This window comes from Dryas octopetala, chromosome 2, assembly GCF_963921425.1.
Source record: "Dryas octopetala chromosome 2, drDryOcto1.1, whole genome shotgun sequence".
Lineage (NCBI taxonomy): Eukaryota > Viridiplantae > Streptophyta > Magnoliopsida > Rosales > Rosaceae > Dryas > Dryas octopetala.
Genome location: NC_141367.1, coordinates 21,885,023 through 21,899,796, shown reverse-complemented (window position 1 = coordinate 21,899,796; position 14,774 = coordinate 21,885,023). Strand labels below are relative to the sequence as shown.

At 38.2% G+C, this 14,774-nt stretch overlaps 2 protein-coding genes across 2 annotated transcripts; one reads left to right on the top strand and one right to left on the bottom strand.

The window, feature by feature from the left end:
* The first annotated feature begins 1,078 nt into the window (after positions 1-1,078).
* Positions 1,079-9,844, top strand: CLC-D (chloride channel D). Its single transcript, XM_086230730.1, has 23 exons — positions 1,079-1,686; positions 1,779-1,851; positions 1,990-2,211; positions 2,295-2,341; positions 2,431-2,529; positions 2,799-2,873; positions 3,346-3,434; positions 3,590-3,730; positions 3,842-3,912; positions 4,014-4,093; positions 4,192-4,341; positions 4,895-4,954; positions 5,042-5,116; positions 5,903-6,054; positions 6,190-6,325; positions 6,405-6,533; positions 6,981-7,058; positions 7,176-7,231; positions 7,368-7,451; positions 7,533-7,689; positions 7,784-7,885; positions 7,964-8,010; positions 9,373-9,844. The coding sequence occupies exons 1-23, from the start codon at positions 1,507-1,509 to the stop codon at positions 9,449-9,451; spliced, it is 2,382 nt and encodes a 793-aa protein (XP_086086856.1). The 5' UTR covers positions 1,079-1,506; the 3' UTR covers positions 9,452-9,844.
* A 2,074-nt stretch (positions 9,845-11,918) lies between these two features.
* On the bottom strand, positions 11,919-13,657 carry LOC147294118 (Cupredoxin superfamily protein). The gene is made up of 2 exons (XM_086233649.1): positions 13,435-13,657; positions 11,919-12,654 (listed from the first exon to the last, which is right to left on the bottom strand). The coding sequence occupies exons 1-2, from the start codon at positions 13,601-13,603 to the stop codon at positions 12,278-12,280; spliced, it is 546 nt and encodes a 181-aa protein (XP_086089775.1). The 5' UTR covers positions 13,604-13,657; the 3' UTR covers positions 11,919-12,277.
* Positions 13,658-14,774: the final 1,117 nt, after the last annotated feature.

Here is a 14,774-nt window from a genome sequence, read left to right as displayed (position 1 = left end):
CCTAGCACTCGGTACAACTCACTGAGCATTCGGAAAAATGTTACTGTGCGCTCTAAAATTGCCATTGTTATTGCATGATAATAGTTATTTAAATTGTAAAAATACTTTATAAATTGTTATTATGTGATAGTGGTAATTTGTCTTTTTTTTTTTTTTAAATTTCACCGACCGTTTGGTACCAAAAATACAAAATAAAACATAACATGAGTTTTATTTGTACAAAGTAAATTTATTTATCATTTATTATTTTAAATTTTTAAGTGAGTTTGTTTATCGCTAAATGCTATTGTTTTAGAGTAATTTACTTTTAGGAAAAAGCTATAATGACCTCAGACCTGGATCCCATCATATTTGGCTTTGGCTCACCAAGTAGAATAACCGGTGGAATTTCATTAAGGGCCATTAAATGAGACAGAAACAAAATAGGAGACTTAGATCTAGACCTTTCGCATGGTTTAACCACTCAAATTAGTAAGTAGACCTTTCTGTATACATAAATTTTACCTATGGTTCTGCTTCATTGGCCACTGATGTTATGCTTTTCAACCTCTTTATTATAATGTGAAAAAGTTTTTTTGTTGTCATATATCAACATGTTAGATTGTTATTAATTTAAATCCTAAATGGGCTCTAATAGGTAACAAACTATATCTCAAATTAAATGTGTGACTCCGATTGCTTAATATGCCAAAGCCAAATACCATTACTCTTGTGAAATTCTATGTTTTGGATTACAAAAATAAAGATGAACAGGTTGATATTGCGGTCTCCAATTGTTGGACTAAACAATCATTAAAGCCATGCACTGATGAGAGACTCTTCCATGGGAGTCCATGAAAGATTTAGTCATGCACGGATACACCTTTGGTCGCCTCGGTAGGACACGTGTCACACGTCCCCACAATTCCACAAAGGCACAAACCATGCTATATATTAATTAGTTTTTCTTTTCCTCAACCGTAAGTCCAAACTACATTCCCTTCAGCGACCCCAGGGGCTATCATCCCCTACACCAGTCTCCTCAACCTATTCGTTCAGCTCTATCCCACGTCACCGACTCCAACCGCGAAAATTCCAAAACACACTTTGCGCCATAAACCGCCGATCATCGCAAGGCCACGATCCCGCCGTCCATTTTGGGCAGCACAAAATCCCACGTGAGCACAACCGCAGACGATCCGAAACCCAATCCCGCACACCTGCTTCGTTGCAAAGCAATGGTTTTCATTTTCAGTCATAGTCAAACAAACGCGAAGAGAAAGAAAATAGTATAAGGACAGAAACAGAGGCACAGCGGAGGAGGGAGTCACTCACGGTTCCACGCCAAAGTCAGCCCACCACACCTCAAAGCACTTCCGAAAAGCACTTTTTTTGCGATTCCATATAAAAAAAGCACCGTTTCCAATTCATTTTAATTCCCCTTCAATCTCCGATCGGTTATGCTGAGCGGAACCGGATCCGAATTCTGAACGTTGATCCGGAACCCGAGTTCCAGTAACCAACACGATGTTGTCGAATCACCTGCAAAATGGGATGGACGCGCCAAAGCTCGCCTGGTCTCGCCTCCCGAACTCGGAGGAAGCCGTGCAAGACGACTCCGTCGGCATCGTGAAGCACACAGACGAGGGCGGCGTCGAGAGCCTTGACTACGAAGTCATCGAGAATTACGCTTATTGGGAAGAGCAGGTCACAGCTTTGACCCCAATTGTGCTTGAATTTTGTACACATGTTCGTTTTCCGGGGTTAATTTGTGTTCGTGTGTGTGTTTGAATCTATAGGCACAGAGAGGGAAACTCTATGTTGGATATTACGTGGTGGTGAAGTGGTTCTTTGCTTTGCTCATCGGTATCGGTAAGCTCTTATTTAGCTCTTTAATTTTTTGATTGACATAGCTATTGCACTGAGTCTAGCTTTAGTGTCACTTAAAAATTTTAATTCCTCTGTATTTGTATTGATATATATATGTGAATTCATTTGGGTTGCTTTCAGGCACTGGATTGGCTGCTGTTTTCATCAATATTGCGGTTGAGAACTTTGCAGGCTGGAAGTTTGCATTGACATTTTCTATAATACAGAAGTCATATGTGGCTGGTTTTGTGGTATACATATTAATCAACTTAGTTTTGGTTTTTTCCTCTGTATATATCATTACACAATTCGCACCCGCAGCAGCTGGGTCTGGTATCCCGGAAATCAAGGGTTATTTGAATGGTAAGATGGACTTATAATGTATTTCTTTGAGTATTGCTCATTTGTCAGGTGAGTGTTTTGCTGATTGTTATTCAAATGTACAGGGGTTGATATACATGGTGTCCTTCTCTTCAGAACCTTGATTGGAAAGGTATGATGACCCGTTTTGTTATTCCAAGTTATTTGCTGAGATTTAAACTATGTACTTTGAATTATAATCTTCTTTTGATGATTGCATAGATTTTTGGGAGCATTGGCTCAGTGGGAGGTGGTCTAGCTTTAGGCAAAGAAGGTCCTCTTGTTCATACTGGTGCTTGTATTGCTTCTTTGCTTGGACAAGTAAGCACGCACTGCTCTTTTTAAAGGTCTCTAATTGTATAATGTAGACCGCACAACAACATATCTTTAGAATTTTTGTTCTTTGAAGCGTTCTTGTGTGTTAGAAATTTTTTGGACATTGTTGTACCTTTTTTTCTTACAACTTTGATTAAATATAATCGTAACTGTTTAACAAACATGTTTTTGATGTCACATATAATATCTTTCTAGTGCATGAATTACAAACTTTTTTCTTCTTTCTAAACTTTTTTGGTTGTATTTTGATACAGGGTGGATCTACAAAATACCATCTAAATTCCAGGTGGCTACACATTTTTAATAGTGACCGGGATCGCCGTGATCTTGTGAGTGATTTATGTTTTTCAATTTTCTTGTCTGAACTCTAAAGGTTTCACCTGTATGGAACTGGAGATTCTATCTTTTGGACATTATGCTGGTACACTTCAGTCATATATACTTGTCAAATTCTCTTGCAATTGTAATCATAGACACAGTAATGTTCTTCTTGTAGTTTCTTTTCTTGATTTCCATACTTGCTATCCCTCAAGTTCATGAGCTCTGTAGTTGTAGCCGTTCTTGATTATCCCTAATGATATACAGAATTTCTGTTTTATTGAAGGTAATATGTAGTGGGACGCTTTAAGAGACCTGAATCCCTTTAATGAGTGCATGTTATGTTATTATCGAACTACTGTAACTCTTACCATCCTCCTTTCTATTCTCAGAAATTTCCAACTCTGGTCTTTCCTCTATTTAAGGATAGAAGTGATGTATCTCTAAATTGCTCTCATTTTGCATTTGTGTAATTTTGAAAAGGTAACCTGTGGATGTGCAGCTGGAGTCTCTGCTGCTTTTAGAGCTCCTGTTGGCGGTGTTCTATTTGCACTGGAAGAAGTTACATCTTGGTAATGAAGTTCAATTCTTGTAGATTCATGCATGTAGTCATGTTTATATATGTTTATTTTTATGGACTTAAAATTCTTAAATACTTAAAAATTAATTTGCCTATAAGAATGTATGTTTGTATTTAATCAACATTTATGTTTTTGTGATCTTGGAGGTGGAAGAGTCAACTTATGTGGCGTGTCTTTTTTACATCTGCTATTGTGGCTGTCGTGGTGCGCACTGCAATGGGATGGTGTAAGAGTGGAAAGTGTGGACATTTTGGCTCTGGTGGCTTCATAATATGGGACTTATCAGAGTTAAGATCTAAACCTTCTTCTTTTTGCAAGAATAGATCAAACACTTCCTTCAGTTCTATATTTCTCCTTAGTTTTGAGCCTTTATTAGCTTCCTAACTGATTCTATTTAGTGGTCAAGAGGACTACTCTTTTGAGGAGTTCTTGCCAATGGCGATTATTGGGGTCATTGGAGGATTACTGGGTATGTGTTCGTTGCCCGAGCTATGTATGTGTTCATGCTTTTCTTTTCTTTTTTATTTCCTCATAAATTTGAACTTGATATTAGTTTTCTCTCTTTTTCAGGAGCCTTATTTAACCAGCTTACATTTTATATAGCCCACTGGCGCCGGAATTATTTGCACAAGAAAGGGAATCGAGTCAAGGTAGTTTTTGACCATAGTCAATGAAATGTCTGTTCTCTCAATACTTCCATGTTGTTTTCAACTTCTTTAATATTTTCACACTAAACACCAAAATGCAGATAATTGAAGCGTGCCTCATATCTCTGATAACATCAATTATTTCCTTTGGTTTACCACTTCTAAGAAAATGCACTCCATGCCCTGAAGCAGATCCAGATTCTGGTATTGAGTGTCCACGGCCTCCAGGAATGTATGGGAATTATGTAAATGTAAGATGCTTACTGATAATTACTTCTCAATTATTATTGAGATCAGCTGTGGGTTCTCTTTTTGCTTGCCATTTTTCCTGGTATGTTATTTTTACATGTGGTATTGTTTCTTGTATTTCGCATGAAATGAATAAACCTTACTATTCTTTTCACTCATAGGATGATGTGGAAATTGCATTGCCAACTTATAAAAGAAAAATATAACTCGTATACCAAGTGTATCTGTAAAATAATTCGCAGATTTAATGGAACCTATCTGTAAAATAATTAGAAACTATCTGGAGTTGCTCAGTGTATGTGGAAGCCTCTTGGGTTTCATGGCTTTAACAAATAGCAGAGATAATTATTGTTAATTCTCTCAACAATCATTTTGAACATACCAATTTTGAGTCTCTCATGTAACCTAAGTTAGTTTTACTGATTGAGGAATAATCTTTCTTCATTAATAAGAGGTATCTTCTTTCTTTTGAGTGTTGAGTGTACACTTTGGGTCTGTGGTCTGAAATTTTGAGACAGCTTAGAATATTCATATCTAATTCTATGCTATTTCCAGTTTTTTTGCAGTAAGGACAAGGAATACAATGATCTTGCTACCATTTTCTTCAATACGCAGGTTTTGAGAATTTACGTGATTATTTATCTTCTTCCTTTGCAAATTAGATTGCAGGGCTTATTACGGAATTTCTTTCTTTTGTTGCAGGATGATGCGATTAGGAATTTGTTTAGTGCAAAAACAATTCATGAGTACAGTGCCCAAAGTTTATTGACCTTCTTGGTATTGGATTTATTTACATAGCTTAATCGCCTTTTGTGCATATACACTGCTCATACACCAACATACTTTCTTTTCTTGTTCCCTTAAAAGCTCTGTATTAAGATGGTGTTAATTGAACAGGCTCCTCTATTTTGTATGTTATCTTTTTTTCATTATTTTTTTGCCATTTGGGTGTCATTGATCTTATCTTTTTTCCATGGTGGCAAAGTCTCACTTCTTAAGAGTGGTAGCTGTTCCGTATCCAATCCTTGATTCTATAATTCAGGAGCACTCTTCCTAGGCATTCCAGATGGAATAGAAAATGTAATGAAAAACAAATCTTACAGACTCGAAAACAAATGGAGAGATGCATGAGTGCATGCACACACGTCTCTGGCAGTATGCAGATAATATAGAGAAAGTGGGAAGCATTGGAACCTGCCTTCCCCAAAGAAATCTTTCATAGGAGAAAAAGATACAAAGGAAAGGTTATAACCTTTGGTCAGGCCTATTGCTCTTTCCTTGTGCCTTTTTCGCTTTAGGGGGTTGGTTCACAGGTACAACCTTTAGGGGGCTGATTCATACGTTCCTATTTAGGAAAATAAAACTCAACTCTAAAGCTAAGGGGCTTTGAGTTTCTGAGATACTGTTTTAAGGTACTGGCAGTCCTTTTTGGTGGACAGTCCAAAAAGTTTTTTTCAATAAAATGTAATTGGACTATTAAAATTTCAAGAACAAAGTTTTTTTCCTCTCTTGTGCTCTTTTGCGTTCTATTTTTGTATAATTTTTTTTCCTAATGCATTGCAGGTTATGTTTTATACATTAGCAGTTGTGACATTTGGTACCGCTGTTCCAGCTGGTCAATTTGTTCCTGGAATAATGATTGGATCGACGTATGGACGCCTTGTAGGCATGTTTGTTGTTAACTTTTACAAGAAGCTCAAAATTGAAGAGGGAACGTGAGTCTCTTGAACATTTATGATCTTCGAGACTTATCAGATGCATTTTACTCTACTAGCAGAGCTTTAGAACTAAATAGCATATTTTGTCAATGTACTCATGTGTTTTCCGTCCCGTGCTTGGTGGTTCTGCAGATATGCACTACTTGGAGCGGCTTCTTTTCTTGGAGGCTCAATGCGGATGACAGTGTCTCTATGTGTTATTATGGTTGAAATCACAAATAATTTGAAATTGTTACCTCTTATAATGCTTGTTCTTCTTATTTCGAAGGTACACTTTTTAATTTTTTTTTTTTTATTATATTTGTAGATGCTGTGGAAGAATACTTAAATTTTTATTACCTTTGCAGGCTGTTGGTGATGCTTTCAATGAAGGCCTGTATGAAGAACAGGCACGGCTGAGGAGCATTCCACTACTGGAATCAAGACCCAAGTACCAACTGCGGAAGATGACAGCAAAAGAGGCCTGCGGAAAAAGGGTGAATGCCACTTTAATTTTTTAAATCTCTTTTACTATGATTGTAGAGAAGGTCACGTGCCGAGTGCAATATATTTTGCATAACTAACCTCTCATACGTAGACATTAGAGTTGAGCCATATGTGCAAGTGCCTATAGCTCACATGTCAGGAACTTCCATACTATCCATTTAAATTCCAAGATGAGGAACCCTGAGTATGAGCCACCTTAAACCCCAATGATTATGGCCAAATTGATTTGACCGGATCCCTTTGAAAAAGGAGAAAAAAAAAAAAAAGTTGAAAGAAACACCATTTGTTATTATATAAAAGGGGATGCCCATTTCTTACTAACTTCAAAAGCAGTATGATTTTAACCCTTTTACAGCAGTCCTTTGTAATGCATTGACTTCTTTATTCTTATTCCTTGAAATGTTAATCTCACTGTACTCATTTTGCATTCTGTGAAGGTGGTTTCCTTCCCTCGTGTTGTTAAGGTTGCAGATCTGGTTTCTATCTTGCGGAGCAACAACCATAATGGCTTCCCTGTATGCTAGGCTCTCTCTCTCTCTCTCTCTCTCTCTCTCTCTCTCTCTCTCTCTCTCTCTCTCCTCTCTCAGTCTTGTTTATATGCAAGTTTGTGTTTCATGTTGTATTCCTTCCAGGTGATTGATCATGCAAGAAATGGAGAAACACTTGTCATTGGACTTATGCTTCGTAGGTATGGTGCTTTTATATTCTACCTTTATGTCTGATTTTGTTTGTTTGAAGCAAATAATATGTCTGATTTTGTTTGTTTGAAGCAAATAATGCAGCAGTTGAGAAAAATTAACTCTAGTATATGGTTTGTGATGCAGTCACCTTTTGGTACTTCTGCAGTCAAAGGTAGATTTCCAGCATAGTCCTTTGCCATGTGATCCAAGAGGATCCAGGTCTATCAGGCAAGTGGATGCTTGAAGCTGGTTTATAGTCTTGCTCTTCCCTTTTACTGTGAGATTTTTGACAGGTCCTCTGTACTCCAGGCACACTTTCAGTGAATTCGTGAAACCTGCTTCCAGTAAAGGATTATCTATACATGATATACATCTGACTTCAGATGACTTGGAAATGTACATAGATCTTGCCCCTTTTTTGAACCCATCTCCTTACATTGTCCCTGAGGATATGTCTTTGACAAAGGTGAGAACGCTGTGATTGATTCAAGACTTCCTAGTTTCTTATGGCCTGGAGCTCTAATTTTATTAGATTTATATTTCCCTTGATGATGATGCAGGTATATAATCTTTTCCGTCAACTAGGTCTGAGACATATATTTGTTGTTCCCCGCCCATCTCGTGTGATTGGCTTGATTACCAGGAACGATTTGTTGATAGAGGTATTATCATCCTTCTCATAAAGACATTAGACCAACACTGGAAGTGCAATTATTGACTTCTGATGGTTTGTCTGGCAGGAGAACGAGGATTTGGCTTCGATGGAGCTCCAATCGACTAGTGTAAGGTCTCTATGATGCTTTACTCATGTCAAATCTATCGAACTTGTTAGATGTGCATTTGATAGGGCAAGCTTGTGACATTTTATATGGTCTTCATATACAAATTTGGCTTCAATGTATAAGGTGATCATGTTGCCAATGTCACCTTTTTTTTTTTTTTGTGTGGATTAAGTAATAAAATTTATATAAAAAGATGCCAATGAAGTGTCATTCAAGTGGATAAGCTGTATACAAGACTTACAAGTGATCAAGTTTGTCATATTCAAATCTCGCACATCCACTACCCAGAACGTAAACAACTGATTGAGCTCAGCAACATTTTGGATTTCAAGCCATAGTTTTTTGTTTGGAACATGGAATACAATGATATATAGATGTATAAGTGTGAGAGGTACATGTTTGCAGACCAGAAAAATATTTTATATATTTTGTAAATTTGAGACGAAACAATATGCCGCATTGCATTTATTTGATCCGGCTATACTGGCTTATGAGGTTCTCTTTCATGAATTATCATTCCTTCCATTTCAATTTAGTTTTTTTTCTTCCCTCAAGGCTTATGGTAGTGTGATTTTCAGTTTTCTATTTCGTTGGTAGTATAATGCGCTTCTTATAAGCTTTCCTAAGAATATACTGATGCACCTGCATAAGTATTTTCCCGTTGTCACCGTCTGCTTGCTAGAGGTTTTGGCCATGCGGCACTTGCTTTCCCATAGACTGGATAGGAAGTAAGCCAATGAACAACTCGTAATAACAAGAACACAAGCTGAATACTTTCCTCCATATTTGCGTATCTGAGTGTGATTCATGCACCGACTTGATGAATGAATATTTGTTTGTCTGTTTTTTTCTTGGATCGAGTCATTTATGGTGATTTAGTTTGTTATATTCATCCAACTCTAGGATGCAGTTGGCCAGTGATCCGGACCTGTAAACTTACGGGTGAGTTTGGATGTTCATTGAACTGCAATGAGGAAGATCGTTTTTAATTTACATAGTAGCTATTAGATATGGTTTGCTGAACGGCATATTCAATTGGCAGTGAGGCTGCCAGTCATTTTAGCCTTTTATTTGGAGGATTACTGAGCGTTACATGTCAAAACACGTTATTCTTGGTTCTTTCAATGGACCACTCGCATAGATCCTTTCTACAGTGGAACTTTTTCTTTGGCCTCACACATAGAGGTCTGAAACTTGACTGTGCAATCTGTTTTTGTCGTGAACAACTCTTGTTGCTGCAGTACTTGCAGAATTTAGTATCTGTGTTGTCAAAACTGTAATAATGCTTTCTAAATTTGTTTCCCAAACATGCATTTATCTTGTTTGATTTCAACTCTTTAATCCTCTTCATGATTCTCTGATGGCAGAGCTCGACATCGAAATAAAAGAAAGGTCAGAGGGAATGGAGATATGGAGCGCCCACTTCTCACTGGTCTTCTGGTCTAACATCATGTCTGGCTGATAATGATGTCCAATATTCATCCTAGAAGACCTAATTCTTTACAGATTCCTCCATTCTTTATCCTTGAAATCTGATTCTTTCCAGCTTTCTCTATTAATTTACCTTAGGATCTAGGACTTAGAGTTGTTCATTAATTCTTTCCCCTTGCACTGAGGGGATCATGGACCACACCCATCTGAATTTTTGTACCATTTATAACTGGACGCATCATAGTAACATAGAAGATTAATGTGACAGAGAATTTCAGTGTGGGAAAGTGAATATATGACAGGTTAGAATTCACAAAAACCGGGAGAAATGCTATCTATTGTAATTCTAGTGATTTTAGTTCTGTAACAGAAATAATTGGGTGAGATAAATTCTCGTGATTTTAGCTTTGTTACAAATGATTTAGTGAAAGTAACTTGTCAACGTTTAGTGTTATTATGTGTCCTTCCATGTGCATAGCATTGTTGATAGTACTTTGTACTCCTGATCTCTCTCTCTCTCTCTCTCTCACACACACACACACACACACACACACACATACACGCACACAATTATCAAATTTGGTTATGGAACCAAACCATATCCTCGAAATTTGAAGGTCTCAACTTCAATTTTAGTTTTTGTTTCATCTTTTTCTTTTGTCTCTGTCTTTTGTTATCTCGTATAGTTACAATTTTGCATCTTATATGGTGTGTGGTTACATTAGTGTAGTTGTCAATTGTATATTCCTTACCTGACAGTCTGAATAGTGTTGAAGATGTAACATTTTTCGAGCAAAAAACACAATGACATTCATGTATTTGTCAATAAATTACAACGTACATTGTCATTCACATAGATAATTGTCACAGGAAAGTTCCAAACCTCTTGTAACTGTCGATTTTTGCTGGTATTTGAGTTACGTAAAACTTTTTTTCGCTGTCATCATATTGCAAATCTTTGGGTTTTTGAATTTTTGGTTGAAATGTGGAAGTATGTCCTCCGGAACTTCAATTTTTATAGTGTTTGTAACATTCAGTTTTTGTAGATTTTGAACCTCTGTATCTCTGGATATATTAGGAACCTCTGTATCACTGGATATTCACTCCCCTTCTATTCTCTGAGATTTGAATAGAAGGCGGAGTGACATTTTGGTGAATAGTTTTGGAAGCTAAATGACTATTTTGCTGAGCAATGTAGATATGAAAAAGTAAGTACCGCATACAAGTAGGTATCAATTTTAATTTCTCTGGTATGTTGCAATCAGCAAGGAAACAACAGGGGGGATTCCAATAAATTCTATTGAAATTCTCTCAGTTTTTTTTTTTGGTCCTGAAATCTACATTCTACTGAAATACTCTAATCCTGGAAGCATCTGAAATACTTTGATATCTGCTAGCGTAAATGTGATGAATGTTTTTACAGTTATTCAACATTGTGACAAAACTTGAGTAGCAGTTCAAACATTTGGTGAGGTTTATATAAAACTAACAAAAGTTTATCTTCTTTTAAGGACAGGAAAAAGTGGGATGTGTAAAGGCTTTTGATTAGGCTTTTTTTTATATATATATACAAAGGAGGTCAAAGGGAGTTCTCACTACGCATTCCTATTTAAAATTTTTGTAGAAGGTGCATTTCTAAGAAGGGAAGTAGATTTTTGGTAATTTTGTTGAAGAATCTAGAAAGAGCTAGGGCTGGGTCGGTGTACCGCCCAAACCGAACCGCAGCCTGAAACCGCCATAACCGATATTGACGGAAATCGATACCGACGTGAACCGATACCAATTAGGCGGTTGGCGACCGAACCGAAGTTCCACGGCGGCGATTGCGGTTTGGATAACCCAGAACCGTCGGTAAACCGACCTACCGAGACCGCTTCTTCTTCTTCTTCTGGTTTCTGGTGGCAGCAGCTTCTTCTTCTTCCCCTGCTGCAAGCTCTTCTTCTTCCCCTGCTGTGAGCTCTTCTTCCCCATACACATACTACTGCAATCTGCAATCTGCAACCTACAACCTCGACGGACGAATAGACGACTGTGACCCACCCGCTGCATTGCAGCCACCGGCCACCATGCACCGCCCTTTCTCCTCTCCCTGCTCCTCTATTCCTCATGTGCGCCGTCGTGAGCAGATGGTCCAGCTGCACTCTTCCTCAAAGTCACCTCGACGGACGAATAGACGACTGTGACCCACCCGCTGCATTGCAGCCACCGGCCACCATGCACCGCCCTTTCTCCTCTCCTTGCTCCTCTATTCCTCATGTGCGCCGTCGTGAGCAGATGGTCCAGCTGCACTCTTCCTCAAAGTCACCTCGACAGACAAGAACCGCAACCGCAACCGCAACCGACAAGAACCGCAACCGCAGCTGTCGGTGACCGAAGGTGGCGATAGCGGCAGCGGTTCCATTTCTGGCCATACCGTGGCTTGCGGGTCGATCATCGGTATGGGTTTGGCGGTTCGGTAACCGATACCGACCCAGCCCTAGAAAGAGCCATACTCGGCAGTGGAATGCCTTGGTATAAGTGGAAATGGAGATTTGGAGATACAACTTGTAGAATTTATTGTTCGTCTTGTAATTCACGTAAAGAACTTAATTTGGACACAACAAAGTTTGGGAGCAATAAACATTAGAGTAAATCAGCATTTGGATGCATTGTGCGTCACTGCTCCCTCAAATTAATTCTCTTAGGTGAACATTTCTGCATAATCTATATATGTCTGTGTATGGCAAGTATTGAATTCGCCTCAAAAGAAAGGATAAAATAAAAAATCCTTACAAAGAAGACTCTCTGACAATGCCCATAATAACCCAAACCAAGAAACATGAGGGCCACTCCGTGCTGTCACTAAGCGAGACCAGAAACAAGAAGTGCAAGAGTCGCAATTGCCAATCCCAGCAAAGCAAAATGTCCCTTCACAGATTTCCGCGGAGCAGCCATGTTTGGTCCCGGTGCAGGTGAAGGGGCAGCAGGAACCGTAGGAGCAGCCAATGCAGAAGGAGATGGGGCTGCTGAAGAATGGCGAGGCACGTTGATGTCAACCTTCTGGCCGGCTTGGCAGTGACCGGGGACCCCACACACGAAGAAGTGGTGGCCTTTGGTGGTGATCGTGATGGTGTCGTTTCCAGTAGTGAAGCTGTCCAGAGGGACTGACACATTACATGACTTGTACATGGCATGTGTGACTCGAATTACATTGTGGAATTGAGCATTGTACTCGAACCCTGATCATCCCAACCACAAAAAAGAGAGAAGAGAAAAAGAGAAGCAACAATGAGATTCTATTTATACCAGACTCTTTTAACTATTCCTATTTATTTCTCATCCTCAATTCTTCATCTTAATTTTGTAAATATAGGACCACCCTGATCAGATTCTAATACTGCCAAACATTCATGTTAGACATTTTAATATCCAATGCAAATGCAGAGGATTAAATCATAAAAGTGTAATGTAAGATATATGGGGGTCGCTTTAATTTGGTCCTTTTCTACGTGAACTTAAAGCTACAAACATAAGAAAGCACGCGTGCTTAAGATGGGTCAGGGTGGAAATTTGAAAGAGATCTATCCCCTGTGTGAGGGAGCATGATCCCCATATCATCATGACCCCAACCAATGGTTGGCATTTATAAATTTTAATTAATCATGAGCTCCTCCTCTTCAATACCATAAAGAAACATTTATTCAATGCCAAATTTTATATTAGCTGATCGTATTACGTGACAGTTGATATTGATTAACAGGTGGCCTGGCCGTAATATGCAATAACTTTAGTATTATTATAGTAATTAGAGCAATATATAAGAGATGGATAAAATCTCGAAAACCAGAATTTTTGTATTTACATCAAAAACCATATATTGTATTGGTATGATTTACTTGAACATGTGTGTCTCGCCGCTATTAGAAATGTGATGCATAATTTGATACCAAAGTTTGAACTATCCTACATTACGCAAAAGGGAGAAACCAAGGGAGAAAATTGGGAGAGAATGAACTCACTGATAATGTCACCAACATGGAAAGTCTTGGGAGCAGCCCATTGTTTGTAGTCGACATTGCCAATGGTGGTCCATCCAGCAGAGCCTCCAACCTTGTACACAGAAGCGTGGGACACCTGCACCGCCGCCATCATCACCACAGCAAAGACTGATCTCACCACCAAAGCCATGGCTACAAACTCTGAGACTGAGACTGAGAGTAGTAGATGGGTTAATTTGTTTTGGTTGAGCTGTGAATTGTGATGAGGGGCTCAGAGGGGACTCTCCCCCTTGGGCATTTATAAAGGTTTTGGACTGACCGGGTTGGCAGGTTAATTGGAAACCCAAAAAATAATAAAGAATTAATTAATTATTTAGAAATTAAGCTTTTGCCTTTTGGACTCACTGTTGCTTGGTTTGTGCTTGTAGTTGTGGTTTAATTTAAGTAAAAAATTAAAGTGAGGCCGATTAATTAACGATTAATTTGACTCACTAAATTAAGAAAAAATGATGTTTGGTTGCGTTGCGGTTAAATACCGTCAAATGTAAACATGTTGTAGAGAGAAACCTTACTAGCTAGGATGACCTTTTTGTGTTTCTTTATGCTTATTTGGCTGGCCATTGCTGGCATTTGAAGGATGGAGTATATAAGTAGCAATTAAACCATAATTTCCTTTTTCTTTTTTCGTTTTAATTTTAATTTTGATTCTTTTTTTAGTTCTTTTGGGAATTGGGGAGAGTTTTTAAGTTCGTTTGGCTTTTGGGTATTGGTTTGGTTTGGCAGCTTCTGAATATTGGTTGGAGAAAGGAAATACGTTCTTTGTCTTTCTCTGCTGGGGTGAAGGTTAAAACTAAACCATGGCCATTTGCCAAATGAGTGGCCTTGATTTTTTGGGAAAGGGGATTGTATTTTTCGGTTTGGTAAAATAATACAATCACCTTTCAACTTTCTATATTTTAGATCATGTATGACCTTTCAATCTTCTATATTCTCTGTCACTAGTAAAATAATTATGGGAGTATAATTCATATATAAGGATATAAATGATGTTTTAAATTTATATCAAGGGTAATCATGTCATAATAAATGCATTCCAAGGGATGAGAATAGCAAACCCAAGGATACTCATAGTTTTCACATTCTGCATTTCATTGGTTTCACATTTTCTTATTTCATGGTTATTCCATTTTTATGTGAAAGGTAACTCATTCTCAATGTGTGAATATCAAACATGGAAATGCAATTTCATACTAATTCTCAAACTTCCGTTCACAGGACACCCACTTGGTGTCTAGGATGAGTGCGAAATTCACCCTCATATGAGAGCCTCTTTTTAAGCGTTGACCTCTTGAATAGGTACA